Here is a 21,626-nt window from a genome sequence, read left to right as displayed (position 1 = left end):
GAAGGGACTATGGAAGTATGTATTTGAAACAGTTCCCATGGGAATACAAACACAACCACTGGCTGGCACTGTTGCTTCTTCCAAGTTCTGCTTCGGTGAGAACTCAAGCAGCACAGATTCTCAACGTAGATACATGAGAACCTTGTGGCACCTTCAAGACTGAATAAAATTTTGTCCCAGCATAAGTTTTCAGGGACTAGACCCCACTGGGTCAGAATGCATACATGTATCTCCTGAAGTGGGCTCAAGTCCACAAAAGATTACAATGAGATTAAATCTTGATTCCTGATGGTGCCAGGAGAATCCTGCTGGTTTTTGCTGCAGCCTGGGCTTCATCATGAGAAAAGGGGGCTCCGGTCCTGCCTCTGAGAACTCACACGATCCCTTTGGCGAAACAGGCAGAGAATGTTGGAGCCGACTCTGCAGCCTGACCGTCTGTCTCTTGTTTGACACTGGCTGATTACCCACTGGCACTGAGGCACACAGTGGGACCGGAAGAAGATTGGGGCAAGAAATCGTGTCCCGATGCCCTTCCTCTTTTACTGCACACCAAGAGAGGCGCGTCAGGGCAAAAATCTTGTCCTCTTTGTAGCATGCTGATGGAGGAGGCACTTTGGGGAAAGGTTTCTTGTCCCAGCAAACTTTCTCTTGCCCTGCGTGTGCGACAGCACTTCTGGTGCGACTTTTTGCGCCAGAGCAGGGCAAGGGCAGGGAACAATTGATTTCTGTGTATCTTCTCTCTTCTTAGCAACTAACTGCCCTCCTCTCACACACCCCAGGAACAATTGGCCACTAAAGGAGAGAAAAAAATAAGCAAACTGCCAGAGACCAGCAAGATCCAGTGAACACTCCTCTGATGACAAGTCAGCCGGGGGCCCTGACCTCCTATGCACAGCCAACAATAACAGTGTTACAGGAAGAAGCAGCTTCTGTGGGGCCACGCTCAAACCCACAGCCAGGAGCCAGTGAAGTGACCCCTCAGCCTGACAGCTCTGAGCTGGCTGGTTGCCAGTGCACTTGCCTCCCTCATCACCAGTCTCAGGAATGGTATAAGAGGAGAACATTCAGGGACCCAGCAGAGGCCCTGCGTTGGCAGCAAGGAAGAGGGCTTGCAGGAGAAGGGCTGAGGCAACAGCAGGTTCCCAGTGTTACAGGCTGCCGGAGTAGCCTGGTGTTTATAAACAGGGTCAATACTTGGAAGGAAGATTACCAAGGCAGACTCTGTGGAGGAAAGAATGGCAAACCACCTCTGCTTTTCATATGCCTTGAAAGCCATTTGCTGGGGTTGCCAAAGATGGCTTCAACTTGACAGCACTTTACATACTTTATACTTTGCATTGCAGAGGGTTGGACCTGATGGCCCTTGGGGGTCTCTTCCAACTCTATGATTCTACACACAAAATGTCCTCCATTAATATTCTAAAAACCACAAAATGTGAACAACCCCCGGAAAAGACGTTTTCGTTTTGTTTTTTTTCAGTATTATAACTATTCGATGCAATATGCAAATATTCTGCTAGTTTTATTATTATATGAAGCTGTGTCTGTTTAAATGGCACACTTCTCTTTATAGTTCTGTTTTGTCTTCAGCTTTAGTTTTTCTTTTTTCCAGATGACAAAAATTAAGACACATGTGCCAAGGCAGCAGCTGTTTTCAGCTTTACTTTATCTTTATTTTGGGGAGCATTCACAATTTAGCTTCAAGATAAAGGTTGCAAGCACGAAGCCATTACTGACCCATGGGGTAGCATCACATCACAATGTTTACTAGGTACCAATGTCAGAAGGACATTAAGAAAGGCAAAGGAATTAAATCTTGCCCTAGTCAAAGCCCATCTTTGTTTAGGATTTATCGGTACTTTCAAATAGCCTGCCATCTGGACTCTCTCTAAAACAATACCATGATAAAGAGGGGTACATAGGAGCCTGTTTTACAAACCAAGGATTGGTATTTGTGATCAAAGAGATGGCTTTTTATTGCTTAGAACCGTGGTGGCGAACCTTTGGCACTACAGATGTTATGGACTACAATTCCCATCAGCCCCTTCCAGCATGGCCAATTGGAGTGCCAAAGGTTCGCCACCACTGGCTTAGAATATTTCCTTGGGCGGCAAGGAAGAACGGTTGAAGAACGGTTGTGCTCTTACTGTTTCCAATCCAATCCAATCCACAAACCTTTATTAGGCATAAACCAGAAGTACCAACTGAAACTGTAGAACATATTTTATGCATTCACCCTAAGCATGCTTATTATAGACCTGATTTCTCCAATATATTACCCTCCCGTGTTAGGGACTGCCCTACAACATTTGGGGTACATTTTCTTTCGGATAATCAGTCAGCTGAGATAATAGAGCTGGTAGCTGAATTTTTAACGAATGCATTCATGAACAAATAGGGTTCAAATGTTTGGGTCTGTTATGTAGCCAGTACTATTGATGCCTAATAAAGGTCTGATGGATTGATTGTATGCTATGTGCTAACTAAGCTAGAGCTGATGCATTTCACATCCTGAAGCAGCAAAATGCATCATCTGTAACTTAGGTTTTTTTTGTCAGATTTAAAAAAGGCTGGCATATGTTTTCCAACAAATTCAGATCCATTTAAAAAGTTTGTACCTCTGCTGCAGCAGTGGCATAATGGTTAAGAGCAGGTGTACTCTAATCTGGAGGAACCAGGTTTGATTCTCCACTCTGCCGCCTGAGCTGTGGAGGCTTATCTGGGGAATTCAGATTAGCCTGTACACTCCCACACACGCCAGCTGGGTGACCTTGGGCTAGTCACAGCTTCTCGGAGCTCTCTCAGCCCCACCCACCTCACAGGGTGTTTGTTGTGAGGGTGGAAGGAGATTGTAAGCCCCTTTGAGTTTCCTACAGGAGAGAAAGGGGGGATATAAATCCAAACTCTTCTTCTCTTCTTCTAACTGTTGGTTGTGCTCCCGCAGCTAGCAGGCATCAGCCATTATTCAGCAAGCCACTTAGGCAGCAAATTATATTTTGCATAGGCAAAGCTTGCATTTGCAAACACCTGGGGAGTTCGGGGCCAATCGATTCAAAGCAAGAGCCACCCAGTTCACTTCTTAACATCCATACTACAGGGAGCAGAGTGCACTCAAGTGAAACCCTCAGGTGCCTGAAAAACAAGGTTGTCCTTGCCTAACCCTGAAACAGAAGGAGGAGGGGGAGTTAAATTGCGGCTCTCCTGGCCAGCTAAGCTGCCAGTTTACTGAGAGGCACCAGAAGAGGATGGGAAAGGGTGGGGGGGTGGAACTGCACGAAACCTCCTTTTGTAGCTCAGCCATTACGATTTCTTCTGATCCCACAAAACTGACATTTATTTAGGATTAACAGAGGAGCCAAAAAAAACAAAGCAAAACAAAACAAAAACCAAAAAAAACCCCAAGAGTTTTATGAAGAAGGAAAAAAAAACCCAGCTCCAATATTTAAAGGGCAGAATTGGAAAGCCACAAAAAGGCATGTGAGGCTCTGTGAGAGCTGCTTTTGATGTCCAAGCCTCCACGTCAATCTTGACAGCCTCACGATCCATATGGTGCGGAGGGGGGAGCACCAAGTGAGTATTAGCAGCAGCCAGGCTTGGGGTGCCAAAAAAGACAGCAATAAATTAGCCCCAATGCTCATATTATCTGCCAATAACAGGAGATTCCAGGACTCCAAGCTGGAAAGAGCAGCAGAGGTATTTACTGGTAAACTGGAAGAAAACAAAACTGGTCACTGGGGCATCTTTGTCTCTTGTGTTTGCTCAGGAACAGGAAAAGCATGGGCGGTGGGAGGGAGGTGCTGACAGACACGCACTTTATATTTTTCCCTATAAGAACCTGAGAACTTATCAGAGATATCACAGCTTTGGAGCAGAGCAACTTTCCCTGATTTAATGGCACACTCGGGGCCAAATAAATCACCAGGATAAGTAGTTTACAGAGTAAAAGCCCAGGTGAGCAGGCCAAGATTTACTAGTGTGCAGCCAACCATCTGCAAATTGCACGGAGGACTCTCCTCCAGCTTAAGACCGATTCACCCTCTGAAATGTTTGTTTCTTGTGAACATCATAGGCAGCAAAACAGGAGGAGGTCTGCAATGGGAGGGGGAAATCAGAAACCCCACACCCCTTTCTTCTGCAAGCAGAAATGCTCTTCTGTTGGAGGAACTTCACAGGCGACTACAGGCCATTATCTTAATGTGGACTGGCAAATCTTAGAATGTACAGTTTAACTTGTGATCCAGGTTAACTTTCAGTAAACTACTGCTGGTCTTTCAAGGCATGATTAATTAATTGAAAATTAATTACTTCTTTCTGCAGCTAAACACCCTCTTTCGTACCGCTTGCTTACCTGTGGCTTTTCTCCTAGTTCCATACTGTTTGGTATGGGAAAAATGAGAAATTCTGTTCAAACTGAAAAAACGATATGCGTTTATGGGAACAGGAAAATAGATTTGAATATTATATTTTGATATAAAAGAATAAGGGAACTATATAAACTGAAAATCAAGGAGTCTCTCAGTGATAAAAGTAACTGGTCAGCAAAGTTACAAAGCAGGGAAGATCTTATCATATCACTAAGGAATTTATAACATCCTGGTACAGGACTAAAAAGAATTGTGATACAGCATGTCTTATAGACCTAACGGCATCCTCAGCTAGATAAGAGGGACTAAGTTAATAAACACAGAAATGAAGATGTCATGGTTTCCCTGTTGTGGAGTAAAAATGACATCTGCTCTAGCAGGAAGAGCAGAGACAGTGAAGCGGACGAGTCCTGTCCCTCTGTAATGCTTAAAGAGGTCAACAGGATCTCTGCGTTGTGAGCTGTCAACCCATAATCATGCTCAAAATATAGCATGCAAACTGAGCAAGTTGTTTTGCAAAAGCAAATACAAAAATACATTTAGACGGTCTTCACAGTTTAGTGGGAAGACTTTTAAAAAAGTTTACAGGGCAAAAGGAAAAAAAAGAGAGTGAAAAAAAGCCCCAGGGTTTCCTTGGCACAGGCTCTGGAATTCATTTAGTGCACAAATATTAACAGGGCTGTATACATTTCCAGTTAATGTTACATGGCCTGCTACCAAACTCCACACTCTTGGTCATCCTCGCTCTATCCTCGTTCACCCGCGATGGCCTTTCTGAAGCACTTCCAACTCCCACCCTGTAGATTATTTCCGTTTGCCTTCCCCACATGCAGCCTCTTTTTATGATCTAACTTCAAGCTACTCCACTGTTTGAATAAAGTGGGTCTTACTGAAGGAAATGGGGCCAGGGAGGGATCAGACATCCTCACCAGTCTCACCAAGAAAGAAGAAGAGAGAGCCTGAGAAGGGCTTTAACAGAAAGGAAGAACCACAGACAGAATTTTTTAAAATGTCATCGAGAAGCCTGTGGGCTCTCGCATACTGCCTCTCTCATGTGGGCACACATGCACACACTCCCCCAACCCGTCCCATATTTTCTCCTCAGAACTTTTCCCCCGGTTACTCTCCTGAAATATTAAGAAGACCTGAAACTCACCCATTTGTTCAGTAAGCAGTTTTGAAATCTCAGAATAAATCTCGGCAAGAAAAAAGAACTTGCTGGTGAGTTCCAACTGACTTCAGATGACCCCCCATCCACAGGACATTTCAGGCAAGATAAGAGCAGAAGTGGTTAGCTGCTGCCTTCCTCCAAATAGGATACCCAATCCTCCTTGGTGGTCCATGCCTACCAGCTTAGCACCTAAGCTCCGACAAGTTCAGCTTTATCAGGCTAATGCGGCAAGAAAGATAGATTTTAAATGGAGTAAATAAATAATGGTTAGAAATATGGTTGTCCTGAACAACTTGAGGGATTGGGGAGATCTTTTTGTAGGCTTGTAAGTATCTATTTGCATGGTTGCTTATGGTGAGTAAGAATTGCCTCTAGACAACAAGATAGGAAGTATTTGTAAACAACTTCTTTTATTTCTTTCAGGCCATAAATATACCACAAAATATACAAAGCTGGCAGATAAGCTACTAAAAGAAATCAAGGGCTAGTAACCCATGGGGCTAGACAACTGATTACTGAGAAGCTTTGAAAATATCCCTGAGGCCTTTTTAAAGGCAGTAGTTGGGACCTCTTTTCCTCATTCTGTTCATGTCATCAGCAGATTTGGTAGCTGATGAGCAACTTCCCATTAAGGTAGAGTTTCTTAAACTTTTGAACCCTTTTGTATTTTTGGTGTTTTTTCATGTTTCAGCCTGCAGGGGGCACAGTTTTAAAGCTAGTGGCAACAAAATTTCAGGGTATCATCCGGAGACTATCATCCGGGCCAAAGTTATGGACCCTCAGAAGGGTAGCCCCATCTCCTGTTAGCTCCCATTGGAAACAGTGGGGGATGGGGGCACTCTTTGGGGGTCCATAAATTTGGCCCCCCTGAACCAAATTTCACCAAATTTCACCAAGACTCTCCGGATGATACCCTGAAATTTTGGTGCCACTAGCTTTAAAACTAGGCCAAAACATAAAAAAACACAAAAAATACAAAAAAATCAGATGGACCCGAATTTTTCAGTCATACCCGAATATTCAGGTAAATCCAAATATGTTATTTGTCTTATTCAGGCATACAGATAATTTTATGCCCAAATAAATCCGAATTTTACTGAATTTCTAGGGTATTGATCAAGCCTAAATAGAACATCATCTGAATGGAATTCTATGCTACACTGTGTAAAATGCTGTGTCCTCAAGATTTTTTTTTAAAAAACTGATATTCACTTAATCGCTTGGGAGCCCCATCACCTGTGGCTCTTCTGAGCACCATTTAGAAATATGGTTCTTGAAACACAGGACAGGTAAATGGGCAAAGCCGTTGCCCAGTGGGGCTTGTGGTGAAGAAGAGGTTCCATCCTTGAAACAGCTGTTACCAGAAGGAGAGGGAAGTTGCAAGCTTGCCTGAGCTGCAGGTTTCATACCAGGGGTGAAAGTAAATGAGGCACTTTTAGCTGATGGTACCTGTGAATGGTTCTTCAAAAGCTGCAGCATAAGTACCACTTTTTTAAACACCTTGCAGGCCCAAATGTGCAATTTAAAAAGGCTGGGGGAAGGCTGATGGAAGGATACTAAATTATTCATCCCACTAGTGTGTACATATTGAACATTGTGCCTATTTCCCTGCTGAAAATCTGGTGTCCAGCACCCCTAGGCTGCTTCTGTCCATTCTTTAGAAGACAGGTACCCATAGGTTTTCCTCACAGGGAAGTAAAAGCAGCTTGGACTGACAATTTTCCTTGTGAAAAAGGTGCAAGAGAAAATTTCCCGTGTTAGCATCCTCCCTGAAAGCATGACACAAGCAGCTGCAGTCCATACAAGATCAAAGCAAAACAAAAGCCCCAGGGAGAAAGAACCATGGAATCCCAGGTAACTGACAACTCTCCTAAACATATAGAACCCAATTCTCTCCTAAAGCCACAAGTGAAGAGGAAGGGGGTTTGTTTGGAATAAAGATAACGGGGTAGAAAATGACAGTAAAGGAACATAGTTCCTCCTCCACATTTATGTGTGCAGGTATACAAGAATCTATTGAAGCTTTCACAATTGGCAGAGATGTGGAGGAAGGATGAAGTTTTCTCTATCTAAAATTTTCATAAGTCCTCAATTCTTCATTGTTAGAACTCAGCTCCACCTAATTTACAATTTATCATCCATTTTTGACCACTAGATGCCACCTTCAATAGAAGAAGAAGACAAGGAGGAGGAGGAGTTTGAATTTATACCCCACCTTTCTCTTCTGTAAGGTGACTCAAGGCACCTTACAAACTCCTTTTCCTTCATCTCACCGCAACAGACACCTTGTGAAGTAGGTGGGGCTGAGAGAGTTCTGAGAGACATGTGACTGGTCCACGGTAACCCAGCAGGAATGTAGAAGTGGGGAAACAAATCTGGTTCACCAGATAAGACTCCGCCACTCGTGTAAAGGAGTGGGGAATCAAACCCAGTTCTCTAGATTAGAGTCCACACAGAGGCATAGCACGGGGTGCACCGGTGCATCCTCCGCCCCATCCCACCCGGAACACCCCATCCCACCCCTACCACGCCCCTGCCACACACCCACAGGGGCATGCGCCCAGTGTGTCGTGCACCCCCCGCCATCTTGGAGCTATGCCTCTGAGTCCTCCTGCACTTAAACACTACACCATGCTGGCTCTACACGGCACTGCCATGTAGAAAGCTTTGTGAGTACTCAGGCTAGAGTATGTTAAACTATTTCCAGATTCCTAAGCATACTCCTCTCTGATGGCCTACAGCTGGACTTCACTGACATACTCTGCAGGACACCTTCATATGAACAAGAATTATCAACACAGTCCAGTATTCATCCATATAATGGGAAACATTATGACTTATCTTACGGAATTGTTGTGAGGTTACCCAATGAATGCTCTAAAACAGTGGTTCTCAACCTTCCTAATGCTGTGACCCTTTAATACAGTTCCTCATATTGTGGTGACCCCCAACCCTAACATTTATCCATTTTACAGATGGAGAACACTGATGCAGAGAGTCTTAGGCGACCCCTGTGAAAGGGTCGTTCGACCCCCAAAGGGTTGAGAACCACTGCTCTAAAATATGCAAATCTAAAAGTTGAAATTTATAATTTCCCATGGCTGATACCAGTGGGACTTGCTTTTCAGGAAAAGTGAACAGAATAAGTAAGTGTAGGCTATACAAATGTTTGCAGAAAACGTGAATAAGAATAGCAAATGTCCTCCTGAACTTTCAGCCATTCACCAGCTACGAGTCCTTATTTTCATAGATGACATGTAGATGAGAACACACTGATATCTTTCCAAGAAATAATTTAAGTCAAAATAACAGAAGATTGTGCAACTGAATCTGGTTACTTCCTTTACAAACACTGGGCACAGGAAGTGGCAAGTATTTATAAAAAGGATCTTGAAATGGGAAATCTGTTCTCTGGTCCATGCAGAAGTTTTGCATGTCTTCAACATTCTCAGAGGGACTGTCAGACATGCCACTGACCCCAGGTCAGAATACCAAGGGACCTCTCAAAAAGCCTGTTTTCCTCCAGGCAAGCAAAATACACTTTTGCGGGTTTGCTGAATTATTACTTAAAAGTCATAAATACATGTGGGGTGGGGGGGGAGAGAAGAAAGTAGTCGTTCCTTTCCAATGCATTCAGCCATTTAGGATGCAAAAGATGCAAAAGAACAGCAGGTCCAATGGAAGGGCCGGGCCAAAGAGCAAACAACCCTTAGCAAGAACTGTCCTGTCCCCAGTGGGTGTCAACTGCTTCCCCCTCGGAACCAAAACTGGCGACCTCCCACTCATGACAGGTGTAGCTATTTTAGCAGACCCTGGGACTCTCCACCCAGTACAGGGGGAACTACATAATGATCTCTGTATTTTTCCTGATTCAACTTGAATTTTGCATAATTATATTTCATCCTTGACTTCCTGCATATCATGGCCCCTTGACCCCGGTGTTCTGTTTTTTCATACTCCTATACAAAATAACTGCCAAGGGAGGATCTACTTTTAGCACCTGAGGAAATGGGCTCTAGTCCATGGCAAATTGTGCTGGACGAAATGTTGTTAGTCTATAAAGTGCCACTGGAGTCCTGTTTACATCTCCTGATACCTTTCCCTCATCTCCTTCCAAGGACTCAGGATAGGCAGACAGGTGATTCTGGTGATGGCAGTGGAAGGATAAAACTTTATTCCTTTCCTAATGTACCTCAGAAGCAACGAGCTAGATGAAGGCTGGGGAAACAGCTTTGCTGCAAAACAGAAAGCTAAAATTCTGCCACAGAGTAATCCAAATCCTACAAACTTGCCAAGTAATGCAAATTTTGTTCATACAAACTATTTAAAATTTGTGGTATTTTTTTCGATCCAGGAATAATATTGTCTTTTGAAAAACATCCAATACCACTGAGAATCTAGAACACTACATTTAAATAAAAGTTTTGACAGTGTAATTATGCAAATTCATATAAAATATGTGCTGTTTTGATCTTTTTCTTTAAAATTCTTTAAAATGTGAACATTTTAAAATTCTTTAAAATGTGAACATTTTCCCCCACATGGATCAAAGCAGGGAAGAGAGAAATGGGCCTATGGGGAGATAAGAGCAGGTAACAGCTATGTATGAATGGAAACAAGGCCATGGCAACTAGGACTACAGCCCAAAGATATCTGTGACACTGGATATCAGAACATACTTGACTTTTGACCTATTAAATAGACACCACTTTTCTCTTTTTAAGTTCTTCTCCAGTTAGGAGTGTTAGAGTTTTTGTGTCAAATATAACCCATGTGATGTTACAATTAGTGTATTGGACAAAGAGCTGGGAGACCCAGGTTTGAATTCCTGCTCTGGCAACGACGTTGACCTCAGGTCTGCCACTCTCTCAGTCACACTTACGTCACAGGGTCGTTCATCCAAATATATACTTGTAGCCCAATGGTATGCTTGTTTACTCAATTCTGTTTTGCTCAATGGGACTTGCTTCCATAATATCTATCCATCTAGACCAGTGTGCCCAACTCTGGCACACTGTTCATGGACTACAATTCTCATCAGCCCCTGCTTGCATGGCCAATTGGTATCTGAAACGCCAGAGTTGGACACCCCTGGTCTAGACAGTCCCCTGGTCTAGACAGTTGACATCAGTGGGCCAAAGCAAGCCCATGAAATAGCCAGGTTCCCCTTCATTATGCCTGGATCTGGCTTCAATTGAGAACCCCTCCCCTCATCTATCACTGCCACCTGCTGGGTGCCACAGTGAAGGCAGGAAGCAGCTAAACACCCTTCCATCAGGTTTGACTTCGGCTTGGTTCAGTCTCCCCTCTCCAGGGACTATTTGGTATTTAATTACCATTGTCACTTCTAAGAGTGGGAGGGGGTAAAAACAACTCTTGTTTAAAAACCTGTAGCTTTAAACTGCAGTTTCCTGGATTCTGATCAATACAACACACATTACAACTCAATTCAGCGTGGTCTCAGGAATGAAGATCTTCTGCACACTTGTGATGACAAGATTCTCTTTGATGTGTTATCTCAACAAATCGTTCGTTATGTTCAATCACCCTTTCATCAACTAACAGGCACAGAAAATCACAGCCATGAACTCACTGAAGTATGAGATAAAGTATGCATGAGATATCCCCTCCCCAGTACAGTAAGGGGAAATAAAACATTTAGAGGACTAATTGGCATAATTTGGGGAGGTTTGAGACTTGTAAAGGGTAATGTTAAAAGTCAGCATTTATTCTCCCTTTCAGACTTTCATTGCCAAAGAAAGATGAATGACTTGAATGAGCAAAGAAATTCAGGTGCACCTTTCTTACCTCTATACTTCTGTTGCAATTCCAAATGCCACCCAACCTGTTGTTCTAGGGGGTCCCATGTCCCCCAGCAGCAGCATTTGGGGGCATTTTAGATGAGAGTGGAGGAGGAGGAAGGCAAGAAAGTTACACTTGGGGTACTGAAATCCTTCCATCTGAATCCAGGCTAGAATAGAGTATGCAAGTGAATACACGCAAATTGACTTTCCACAATATTTCTAAACACAGAATTTGGGTTCTCCTTGCCAAAGAACTTGAACTGCGGGTGCAGAGAAGTCGTCGCTAAACAATCTCTTAACCGAATGTAAACCTTTGAAATCTAGGAGCATTTATTTATTTAAAAGATTCCTATTTTAGCCCATTCCTGCTGTGCACTCGAGGCCGTTTACAAACCGATTTAAAACCACTGGAACTTGCCTGCAAACTCTAGAAACAACTATCAAAATAAACAGTTTTAAACAGGCCAATAAACAACTCATAAAACATGAATCCTTAGATCGTAAGTAGTTTAACAAGCAGCATAGTCTTGCTCCTTATTCAGAAGTCTAGGAGAGACATTGTGAGAGGACACCCCGTGAGCTTCAACTCCTGGCTCCAAAGGCATCCCTTACTTAGAGCTTCCAACTCCAGTCATCCCATAACTCAAACAATTCTAGGATGAGTTCATTTGCCAGGCACTATGTCTCTCATTCTGGTTGAAGCATGGCTTACACAAAGTAGATAAACACATATACATAAAAACATGAAACTGCCTGTCGTAGAACATAGGTCTATCGTAGGCCCTTTCCGCACGGGCCAATAAACGCGGGCTAACCATGGTATAAAACCCGTGGGGGGGACTTCACACAGATCCCGCTCCTAATGAGAGTCTGCTCCGTGTTCCCCCACCCCACAACCCAGGTTTTTCAAGAATCACACTATCTGTGATTCTCTTGTTTGAATGTGGATTGCAGCTGCAGCCGAGCAAACGGCTGCCCCGGGAAGCACATTACTTGGCTGCGCTTCCCTTTTTTTTCAGTCCCCACCTCTGCTGTGGAGCTGCAGAGGGGCACAGAGATGGCAGCATGGCTGCGGGGGTCCATGCCTGCCTGGCTTTGAAGCTACGCAGTGAAGGGAGGTGAGTGAAAAAGAAAAAGCGCCTCTATGCGAAGGCGCACGCCCTGGCCAATGTGCTTGCTGACCACGAGACGCTCAGCCAGGCAAATAGTCCAGGGCTACAACACGTTCATTTATCCCACCTGCAACCTGCTTTACATTTGCCGTGCGAAAAGGGCCATAGTCGGTAGGTAGGTAGGTACACAGCTTTTACCGTGTAGAGCACAGGTGTCAAACTCGCGGCCCTCCAGATGTTATGGACTACAGTTCCCATCATGATGCTGGCAGGGGATGATGGGAAACTGTAGTCCATAACATCTGGAGGGCCGCGAGTTTGACACCTATAGTGTAGAGCCAAAGGCCATTACAGTTCGCACACACAGATAAACTGCATCAAATCACTGTTGGTGTGATTGGCAATGGCTTTCTCAAGGGTCTCAAATAGGGATCTTCCACATCCACACACTTACCGGATCCTTTTAACTGGAGATGCCAGGGATTAAGCCAGAGAGCTTTCTGCATGCCAAGTACATGCTCCACCAATAAGCCACAGTCCCTCCCCTGACTTTATCATTCATCTCAACACATTAGGAAGCCTGCCCCAAATATATCAGCTGACCTTACACCTCTCTGCCTGCCCTTCTGTGGCTCCTTAGATACTAATTTTGTTCGTCCTTTTGGCAACAAAACCTTGCTGCCTCTGTGCCTCGTCCAACATTAGATATACATCTCCTGGGTAGATAACCCAAATTTAGTCATGTCTTAAACTGAAATGACTGAATGGATGAACATGGAGTCCTTGGTCTACTCCAATGCACATGTCATGGGTCGATTCCGCACTTGTGTTATCGACCTAAGTTCGAGCTGCATTCAACCTAAGTGCTCCACACAACCACTGGGATCGACGTGGTTTTGTACCAGCTTCGCCCCGTGTAACAGTCAAATTTCCAGTTGAGAACTACTACTTTTTCAGGGAACCACGCTCGAACTCAGCTCGATTCCAGTAAAGTGCGGAATCTCTGGTGCCAGGAGTCCCCCATTCAGCCAATCACAGCTGAGTGTTTTGGGCATGCGTACAGCTGGAGAACCGCTGCGGCAAAAATCGCGCCTAATCCCCCCCCCTTCTTTCTTGAGTTCGAAGCGATGGCTGGTCGCACAAACAGTGCACAATTTCCGCGTACCAATGTAAGCGGCCAATCCAAAAACACCACCTGCGTCCCTCCATTCCTGTGGCTGTTTTTTTTTATAACGTGTGTGGGGATAGATGGAACATGGCCGTAGAACAGTAGCCAATCGGAACGGAGCGGCAAAGAGGTACAGGATGATTCCGCCCTCCGAGCTGGGATCAAGCTGGTTGCAGTGGGGAACAACAATGGCTTTGACCTAGGTTAGTACCCTTCTCAGGGAACTGGGTCAAACCTATTTTACCTGTGTGCGGAATCGCCCATGGTGAGGGGAAAATGATGTTTGATTTCCTGTGTACCTTCCAAGGAATGCAGATGATGCTATATTTTAAAAAGAAGTCTTAGCCTAGTATTTCCGCACGTTTAGTGCTGATTTGTGCTGAGACAGGGAACAATAGGGAAATAGTGAAGGAAGATGAAATGTTTGTTCTACTCACTTCCTGGACTTTCCCTCAGTGGTTTCTGCCACGTGGTATCCAGGCTTGCATTTGTACCGGCAGACAGAACCGACGTCATGGGTCCCCTGCATGCACTGGGAGAACAGCAGTTTAGCATTGGCGACCGGCGGTGGAGTGTCACACTCTAACTTGCAGTAAGCTTCTGGGAGTGACCAGAGGCCATCCTCCAGGCAGGTCAGCCACTGACTCATTCCTAACTCCAAGAGAGAGAGAAAGAAACAGAGCCCATTCAAACAAAGGCTATGTGAGACCACCGTGAGCTGCACCCCACCCTGGTTATTCCCAGCCCTTGCCACCCTTCCCTGTGCCAGATGGGAAGTATGGGGCACAATATTTTACCAGGCAAACAACACCCTAATATATTGTCGAAGTCTTTCACAACCACAATCAATGGGTTGTTGTGTGTTTTCTGGACTGTGTGGCCATGGTCTTGTAGTTTTTGCTCCTAACGTTTCACCCACATCTATGGCTAGCATCTTCAGAGGCATGTCACAGTAAGATTTGTTTCTTTTTCACTGGGTCACAGAGAGAAACACATCTTTCTGTGACATGCCTCTGAAGATGCCAGCCATAGATGCAGGCGAAACGTTAGGAGCAAAAACGACCAGACTACAGCCACACAGCCCAGAAAACACACAAAAGCCAACACATAAATTTCCTAGAAGATCACACAACTAAGGGCCTAATAGCATATTATGTTTTCCCTGGGGTTTTCCCGGGTCACGTCAAGAGATGTGTTCTGGAACTGTATAATTTCCAGGTATTCATGCTGCAGTGCATCAGGAAGAGATATTAACAGAATCATAGAATTATAGAGTTGGAAGAGACCACAAGGGCCATCAAGTCCAACCACCTGACATGCAGGATTACACAATCAAAGCATTTTTGGCAGATGGCCACTCAGCCTCACTTTAAAAACCTCCAAAGAAGGAGACTACCCCCCCCTTCCTCCCTCTGCCCCCAAGGCAGAATATTCCACTGTTGAACAGCCCCTACTGCCAGGAAGTTCTTCCTAATTTTTGTTTGTTTGTTTTATTCATTAGATTTCATAGACCACCTCATCCCCATAGGGCTCTAGGTGGTTCACAACACAAAACTAAAGAGCAGTCAATAAATAACTTAAATTACCTCTAAACCTCTAAATTAAAATCAGCATGCAGCATAACATCCCCATATTAGCGGCACCCGGTCTTAAGGCGGGGAGGGACTGGCAGCGCCCCAGATGGAACTAATATAGGGCACTGCCAGAGATGACACTATGACAGGGCCTCACAAGGAGGCAGCCAATCCGCGGCCGGCCTCACCAAAAGCCTGGTGGAATAGCTCAGTCTTATAGGCCCTGAGGAACTCACTAAGATCCCGCAGGGCCCAGACAGCTGGAGGAAGAGCATTCCACCAGGCAGGGGCCAGGGCCGTAAAGGCCTTGGCCCAGATAGAGGCCAGCCACATCATTGAAGGGCCAGGGACTTCCAGCAACTCTGCCGACGCAGAGTGCAGCCGTTTAGGTAGAATTTCTTTTCCTGCACCATTCCCCACATACCATTTCACATTCACATTCTCTGAATAGTATCCATCACATACCATTTTCCTTACCTGAAAGGTCCCAGAGTAGCCACTGTTTCTCCTGCTGGGAGCTCAGGATACATTGCTGGGTTATACATTATGTTTCCCAAATGGAGAAAATAGCAGTTCCCTGGTGCCATTTCAGGTCAGGAAAACAGCATTGGGGTGGAGGGTTGGGAGGCCTAAGCCCCCTCTTCCAGCAGCCCCAATACTAATCAGACCCCTGAATGCCAGGAAAATGTAGAGCTTCTAAAGACTTTATTTCATCTGACCCAGGAACATCCCAGGTATAAATGCAATACATAGTTAGTCCCTAATAAAAAGAATTGTTCACTCACAATCTGGGATGTGAAATGGGTCAGTAGTAAATCCTGTACGAGGTTTTACCCTGTTGAAACCCTTCCCTTTAAGAAATGACCCCCTCTTGGAGGCCTCCGTTTCACCACACAGATTTCATTTCAAAGATGTCTTTTGAGTTTGTTGAGCCCAATCAGCACCAGGCGAGCTTGGGCCAAGCTGCCAGGGGCAACTGGGGTGAAGGCACAGAGACTGGGGGATCTGCTTCCAGCACCCTCAGATCTAAGAAACTGGAGAGATGCTGTAGTCACAGTTGGGCCTTTTATTGGAAAAAGTGGCTGTCTTCCCAAACAGGGACCCAGAGGCCTCTTGAAGGAAATACCCACTTCCAAGTTCCTCAAGCATATTCATCATGTCACCAGTGGCAGCCAAAAATTTAATTCTGGTAACTAGCAGGGAAAGCCTCCAACATTCTCTGCACAAGAGTAAATAATTTTGTTTAAAAAACAGCCACTGCCAACACAGAGAGACAGAGGCCTGTATCCTACCACTCAGTTCCACAAAGTGTGAAGCCTTCCTCCAGCATAAGTGGATCTTCTATCCCTAAGATATTGCCTCCTCACCAGGAAAAAAAAATCCCTATTACTGGCATGTGGATTACTGCCCTGCAACAGTGATTACAAAATTATCACTAAGGAGAATTTCTCACTGCAACATTTGGCTTCAGCCACCATTAAAACATGAGAAAACACATATACAGCTAAGAGGTGAATGAGTGGCTGTAGAGGAGAAATAGTTCCTTCATGCACTGAGGTAAGTTTTGTGGGCTCTGTTCGAGGAGAAGAAGAAGAGTTTGGATTTATATCCCACCTTAAGTTTTGTGGGCTCTGTTCGAGAAGAAGAAGAGGAGTTTGGATTTATACCCCACCTTTCTCTCCTGTAAGGAGACTCAAGGTGACTTACAAGCCCCTTTACCCAGTGGTGGGATTCAAAAATTTTAACAATAGGTTCTGATGGTGGTGGGTCGGGTGGGGCGTGACGTGGTGAGGGCGTGGCCTGGGCATTCCGGGGGTGGGGCATTCCAGAGCTGGGCAGTTCCAGAGCGGGGTGGGCATTCCTCACTTGATGAGATTTGTTGTACCCAAGGACAGAGATTACCCCCTTGTTCCTAGTGGAGTTAATCATTAACAACCGGTTCTCCAAACTGAGAAAATTTTAACAACCGGTTCTACCGAATAGGTGCGAATAGGCTGCATCCCACCTCTGCCTTTACCTTCCTCTCCCCACAACAGACCCCTTGAGAGGTAGGTGGGGCTGAGAGAGTTCCAAAGAACTGTGACTAGCCCAAGGTCACCCCCGCAGGAATGTAGGAGTGCGGAAACACATCTGGTTCACCAGATAAGCCTCTCAGGTGGAGGAGTGGGGAATCAAACCTGGTGCCCCAATTAGAATCCACCTGCTCTTAACCACTACACTGCGTTGGCTCTCAGAACCACATTCAGATACACTGTCTATAGAGAAATTGATACAGTTTCGCCACACATACTAATATAACATACAAGAAGCAACAGCTTGGATAGCTGCTCAATGCACATGGAAGTCTATGGAAGTAGTAGGCCATAAACAATTTCTCTTCATTTACCATTAATTCTAAAAATACAAGGGTTTCCCGGGTAACTTTTACCTGGGGAGCCACAAGCTCTTTTGTATCACCCACCAGCTACCAATCATCTAGGTTCAGAAAAATGTTACATCCCTCTGTAGCTAGATGGGCTACCACTACAGCCATGCACTTAGTGAATAACCACGGTGCTGTCACAAGGCCAAAAGGTAGCACCGTGTATTAGTAAAAAAAAAATTGCCACCCTGAAATCTGAGGTGCTGGCTGCAGTCAGGATGTAAAGAGATGCATCAAACCAGGCACCCAATGACTGCAAACCAGGCACCCAATGTCAGTTGCTTATTGAGAGGGCAAAGGTCCAAAATGGGGTGCTTGCCAACTGATTTCTTATCGATCAAAAAATATCTCAAAGCCCAATTTTAGCTTGGCTGAAGGGAACTTCCAAAATTGCACCCATCTGAAGCAGCGAGTCAACGGCCTGCAACAATTCAAGTCACACCTCATATATTTCAATTCCAAGAAGGGACCAACTCCAATTTCAGAAAATAACCAACGCCTATTATATGTAACACCCATGTATTGCCAGTGACGGAATCCCCAAAAGACGGACTCCCCAGTGACGGACTCCCCAGAGAAATGCAAGACTCAATCAAAGAACCATCTATTATCTGATCATGCTTTCTTTTGCTTACCATTAGATGGGGGAGGGGAACGACCACCCTTTCTACCTCTCTGGGCAGCAGAGAACTTCTTGGGCCCTCGTTAACCAAAGGACAGTCAATTTTGTGCCCAAAACCCATAGAAGGGGTGAAGAGGGACTGGCACTGGTGTTGAGTAAAGCGTGGAGCATACCAAGATCTATAATGGGAGGTTGACTGGCTAGAGATTTAGCCATATTCTTTTTTTAGGACCTGGAGGATATCAACCATTTTAGGATTGAACAGGTTTTTCCCATCAAAGGAAATATCCTCCAATCTTAGTTTGCCATCATGTGCCAACTCAGAGGATCTCAGTCCAATAAGCCTGCGGAGGCAAATGGCCAAAGCCATGGTCTATGAGGAGGTATCAATTACATGTCTCACTCCATTCACTTAAGGAGATCTGCTCCTGCTACAACTACAAAGAGGCCTCCCTGGGTAGAATGACGGAAGGTATGGTCAAGGTCCATAATGACCTCAGGAAGAAATATCGTAGCACTCAGCATGATATTGAGAATCTGCCGATGAGAAGATTCCCTGGACACCTGCCAGGGCAGATCATGGGACCACTTTCAAGGGGAGCTGCTGCCTTCCCCTCACTGGGGTGAAGAATTGTCTGTGTGACAATTGTTTTTGCCACTTTCACCCCACATTTGCAGCACTTTTTGAAAAGAGCCAGCCCTTTTTTCTCCATGTTGATTTCAAATGACAAGACAATAAACTGACAGAGATCCAGGAATTCCAAAAGCTTATGTCCTGTCAATGCAGTGGTGAAAAGAGAACTGAAAGGATTGGTCCCTCCCCCTCCGATCTCATAACTTTTCGGCAGGTAATCTTCCTACATACAGCTCCAAGGAAGAGGGGGAGAAAGCACTCTGTTGCTACAAGAATGTCTAAAGACTAGCTTGATACATTGTCGAAGGCTTTCACGGCCAGACTCAACTGGTTGTTGTGGACTTTCCAGGCTGTGTGGCCGTGGTCTGGTAGATCTTGTTCCTAACGTTTCGCCTGCATCTGTGGCTGGCATCTTCAGAGGTGTGTCACAGAGATTTCTCAGATGCAGGTGAAACGTTAGGAACAAGATCTACCACGCCACGGCCACACAGCCCGGAAAACCCACAACAACAAATAGCTTGATAATCTTCTCCACAGCAGGCCTGCATATTTGCAGTCCAATGTGGGACCACACATAATACCACGAAGATGAACATTTGTTTTGATTCTTCGTTTATATTTCTAAAACAAAAAAAACAGAACAGTGGGGGTGTTGAAACTTAAGCTGGACACCTATTTACTGAATTTAATCATGTTATACAAAGAGATTTTTCAGAGCACACAAAGACCACCAAGCGTCAAGATGTCATTAATTTCTTTGAACATGTCCTCTTTCACTTTCAACAAACTGGACTTCCATGCCCCCTTCAACAAAGGGAATTTTCTCATCTTCCCCAAAGATCCCTGATGATTACGCATTTGCATACGTTTATTTATTTATATCTTGATCTTCTCTGCAGCTGGACCCAAAGACTTCAAGACTCTTCTCCCCTCCTCCGTTTTCACACAACTACCCGTGAAATAGACTTGGCTGAGAGTCTGTGACAGGCCCAAGGTCATACAGGAAGCTTCTACATTAGAGGTGGGGAATCTAGTCCAGGATCTACTACGCCACATTGGCTCCCTTAAGTGTATAGTTCTTGCACTGTACCAGAGGGAAGATGAGAATGCTCCCACTGGAAAGGCACAGATACGATGTGGAATATAGACATAATTTTCAAGTTGCTCTTAAAGGCATCCTTAAAGAAGAACCCTGCTCAAAAGCCAGAGACTTACCTTGAAGCTTAGCCGGCTTGATGCAGGAGAAGCAGCATCGCTTCAGGAAGGTGGTTCCTTTAGGGCAAGAGAACTCAGCATAAAGCACATTTGACTGGTCAGGAATCTGGCAGTCAACGGGGTCACAAGTCACAGATCGGTCCCACTGCCCAGAATTGCAAGTCAGCAGGATTTCTTTCTAAGAAATAAAAAATTTAAAATGACTACCAGTTTCTATGGATGGGACTGCAGAGAACTGGGGCAATCTGAAAACGGCCAGTAGTTTAGCAATTTAGGCAACAACTCATTTTAATAGGGAATACATTTTGAATTCTTCAAAAGCATCATAAGGAGAGATTAGCAACGTTGGCTCCTCCCCTTGACTTGCAAAGTACACAACACATTTTACAGGAATTTTTAAATTGTTTTAGTGAGTCAGATTTGGCTTTCCTAGTTTCTGTGTACTTGAAGCTGCAAAAAGAGAGAAATACCTTCCCCAAGACTGTTTTGGTTCAGAAAACCACAAGGGGGGGGGATCTCATCTCATTTTCAGCTCTTGAGTGTGAAATTTTTCCAACATTTTTTCCAGCTGTGACACTGGAGATTCTTCAATTTTTATTTTATTATTTTAATTTTTTATTTATTATGTTTTTGTTTTTATTGTATTTTCATTTTAATTTCATGTTGTATGTTTTACAAAAGACATTCCACTATTACTAACAACATCCCTCAGCAGCCAGGATATTTATGAACATTCCATCCAGACTCATCAGCCCAGACAATAGGCAGGTGCCAGAGGTTTCACTGGTGGTACCATAAGCATCATCAGTAGACCCTTTAATGCACAGATGTCAAACTTACGGCCCTCCAGATGTCATGGACTACAGTTCCCATGCTGGCAGGGGATGATGGGAACTGTAGTCCATAACATCTGGAGGGCCGCAAGTTTGACACCTGTGCTTTAATGCAATTCCTTAAGTGCTGACAGTACTCAATGGAACAACATGGCTGGATGTGACAAAGTTCTGCAGACAGCCAATTTGGTGCAACAGTTTAAAACTCACTGTTGGGGAGAGCGAATCTGGAATGTCATGGTTAGAGCTCCCTCGACTCACCTGTCCTGAGCGCAGCATTTGCCCTTGACTGGCATGTAGGACAAACCCCTTTTCACAAGTAATGAAGCACTGTGTGAACCCCTGATTGCTAGGGGTGCAGTTGACCACCGCAGAATGATGGATACGTGGCAGCGCACAGATGCCTTGTTCTCCGCAGGTGTTTGGCGTGCAACTGTAGGGGGGAAGAGACAGAAAAAGGGCAAAGAGAATCCAGATGTAAATTCTCACCCTGCAGAAGAGCCGCATTCTATTCAGCGCCATGACGAGACAATATGGTCACTAAAGGACCAACAGTGCCAACCAAAAGGAGTTACCCCCTTCTAAATCCATTCCCATCTGATTTGGCAGGGTGCAATTCTTACTCTGTAGGTCTTCCAAGACAAAACAGGACCTCAACAACAGCTTCTCCCACAGTTGATTTTTTGTAATGAAAACAATAGGGAAAG

At 44.8% G+C, this 21,626-nt stretch overlaps 1 protein-coding gene across 1 annotated transcript in view; it reads right to left on the bottom strand.

The window, feature by feature from the left end:
* PAPPA2 (pappalysin 2) overlaps window positions 1–21,626 on the bottom strand; it is a 132,350-nt gene that overhangs the window by 40,970 nt on the left and 69,754 nt on the right. The window contains exons 14-16 of the mRNA XM_048497826.1: window positions 21,181–21,352; window positions 20,087–20,264; window positions 14,057–14,270 (exon numbers count right to left, since the gene is read on the bottom strand). Of these exons, the coding sequence (XP_048353783.1) occupies window positions 14,057–14,270; window positions 20,087–20,264; window positions 21,181–21,352 (564 nt within the window). The remainder of the gene's footprint in view (window positions 1–14,056; window positions 14,271–20,086; window positions 20,265–21,180; window positions 21,353–21,626) is intronic.

Source organism: Sphaerodactylus townsendi, linkage group LG05 (genome assembly GCF_021028975.2).
Source record: "Sphaerodactylus townsendi isolate TG3544 linkage group LG05, MPM_Stown_v2.3, whole genome shotgun sequence".
In the NCBI taxonomy this organism is placed as follows: Eukaryota; Metazoa; Chordata; class Lepidosauria; order Squamata; family Sphaerodactylidae; genus Sphaerodactylus; species Sphaerodactylus townsendi.
The sequence above is the reverse complement of the archived record's forward strand: the minus strand, read 5'-3'. Positions and strand labels throughout refer to the sequence as shown.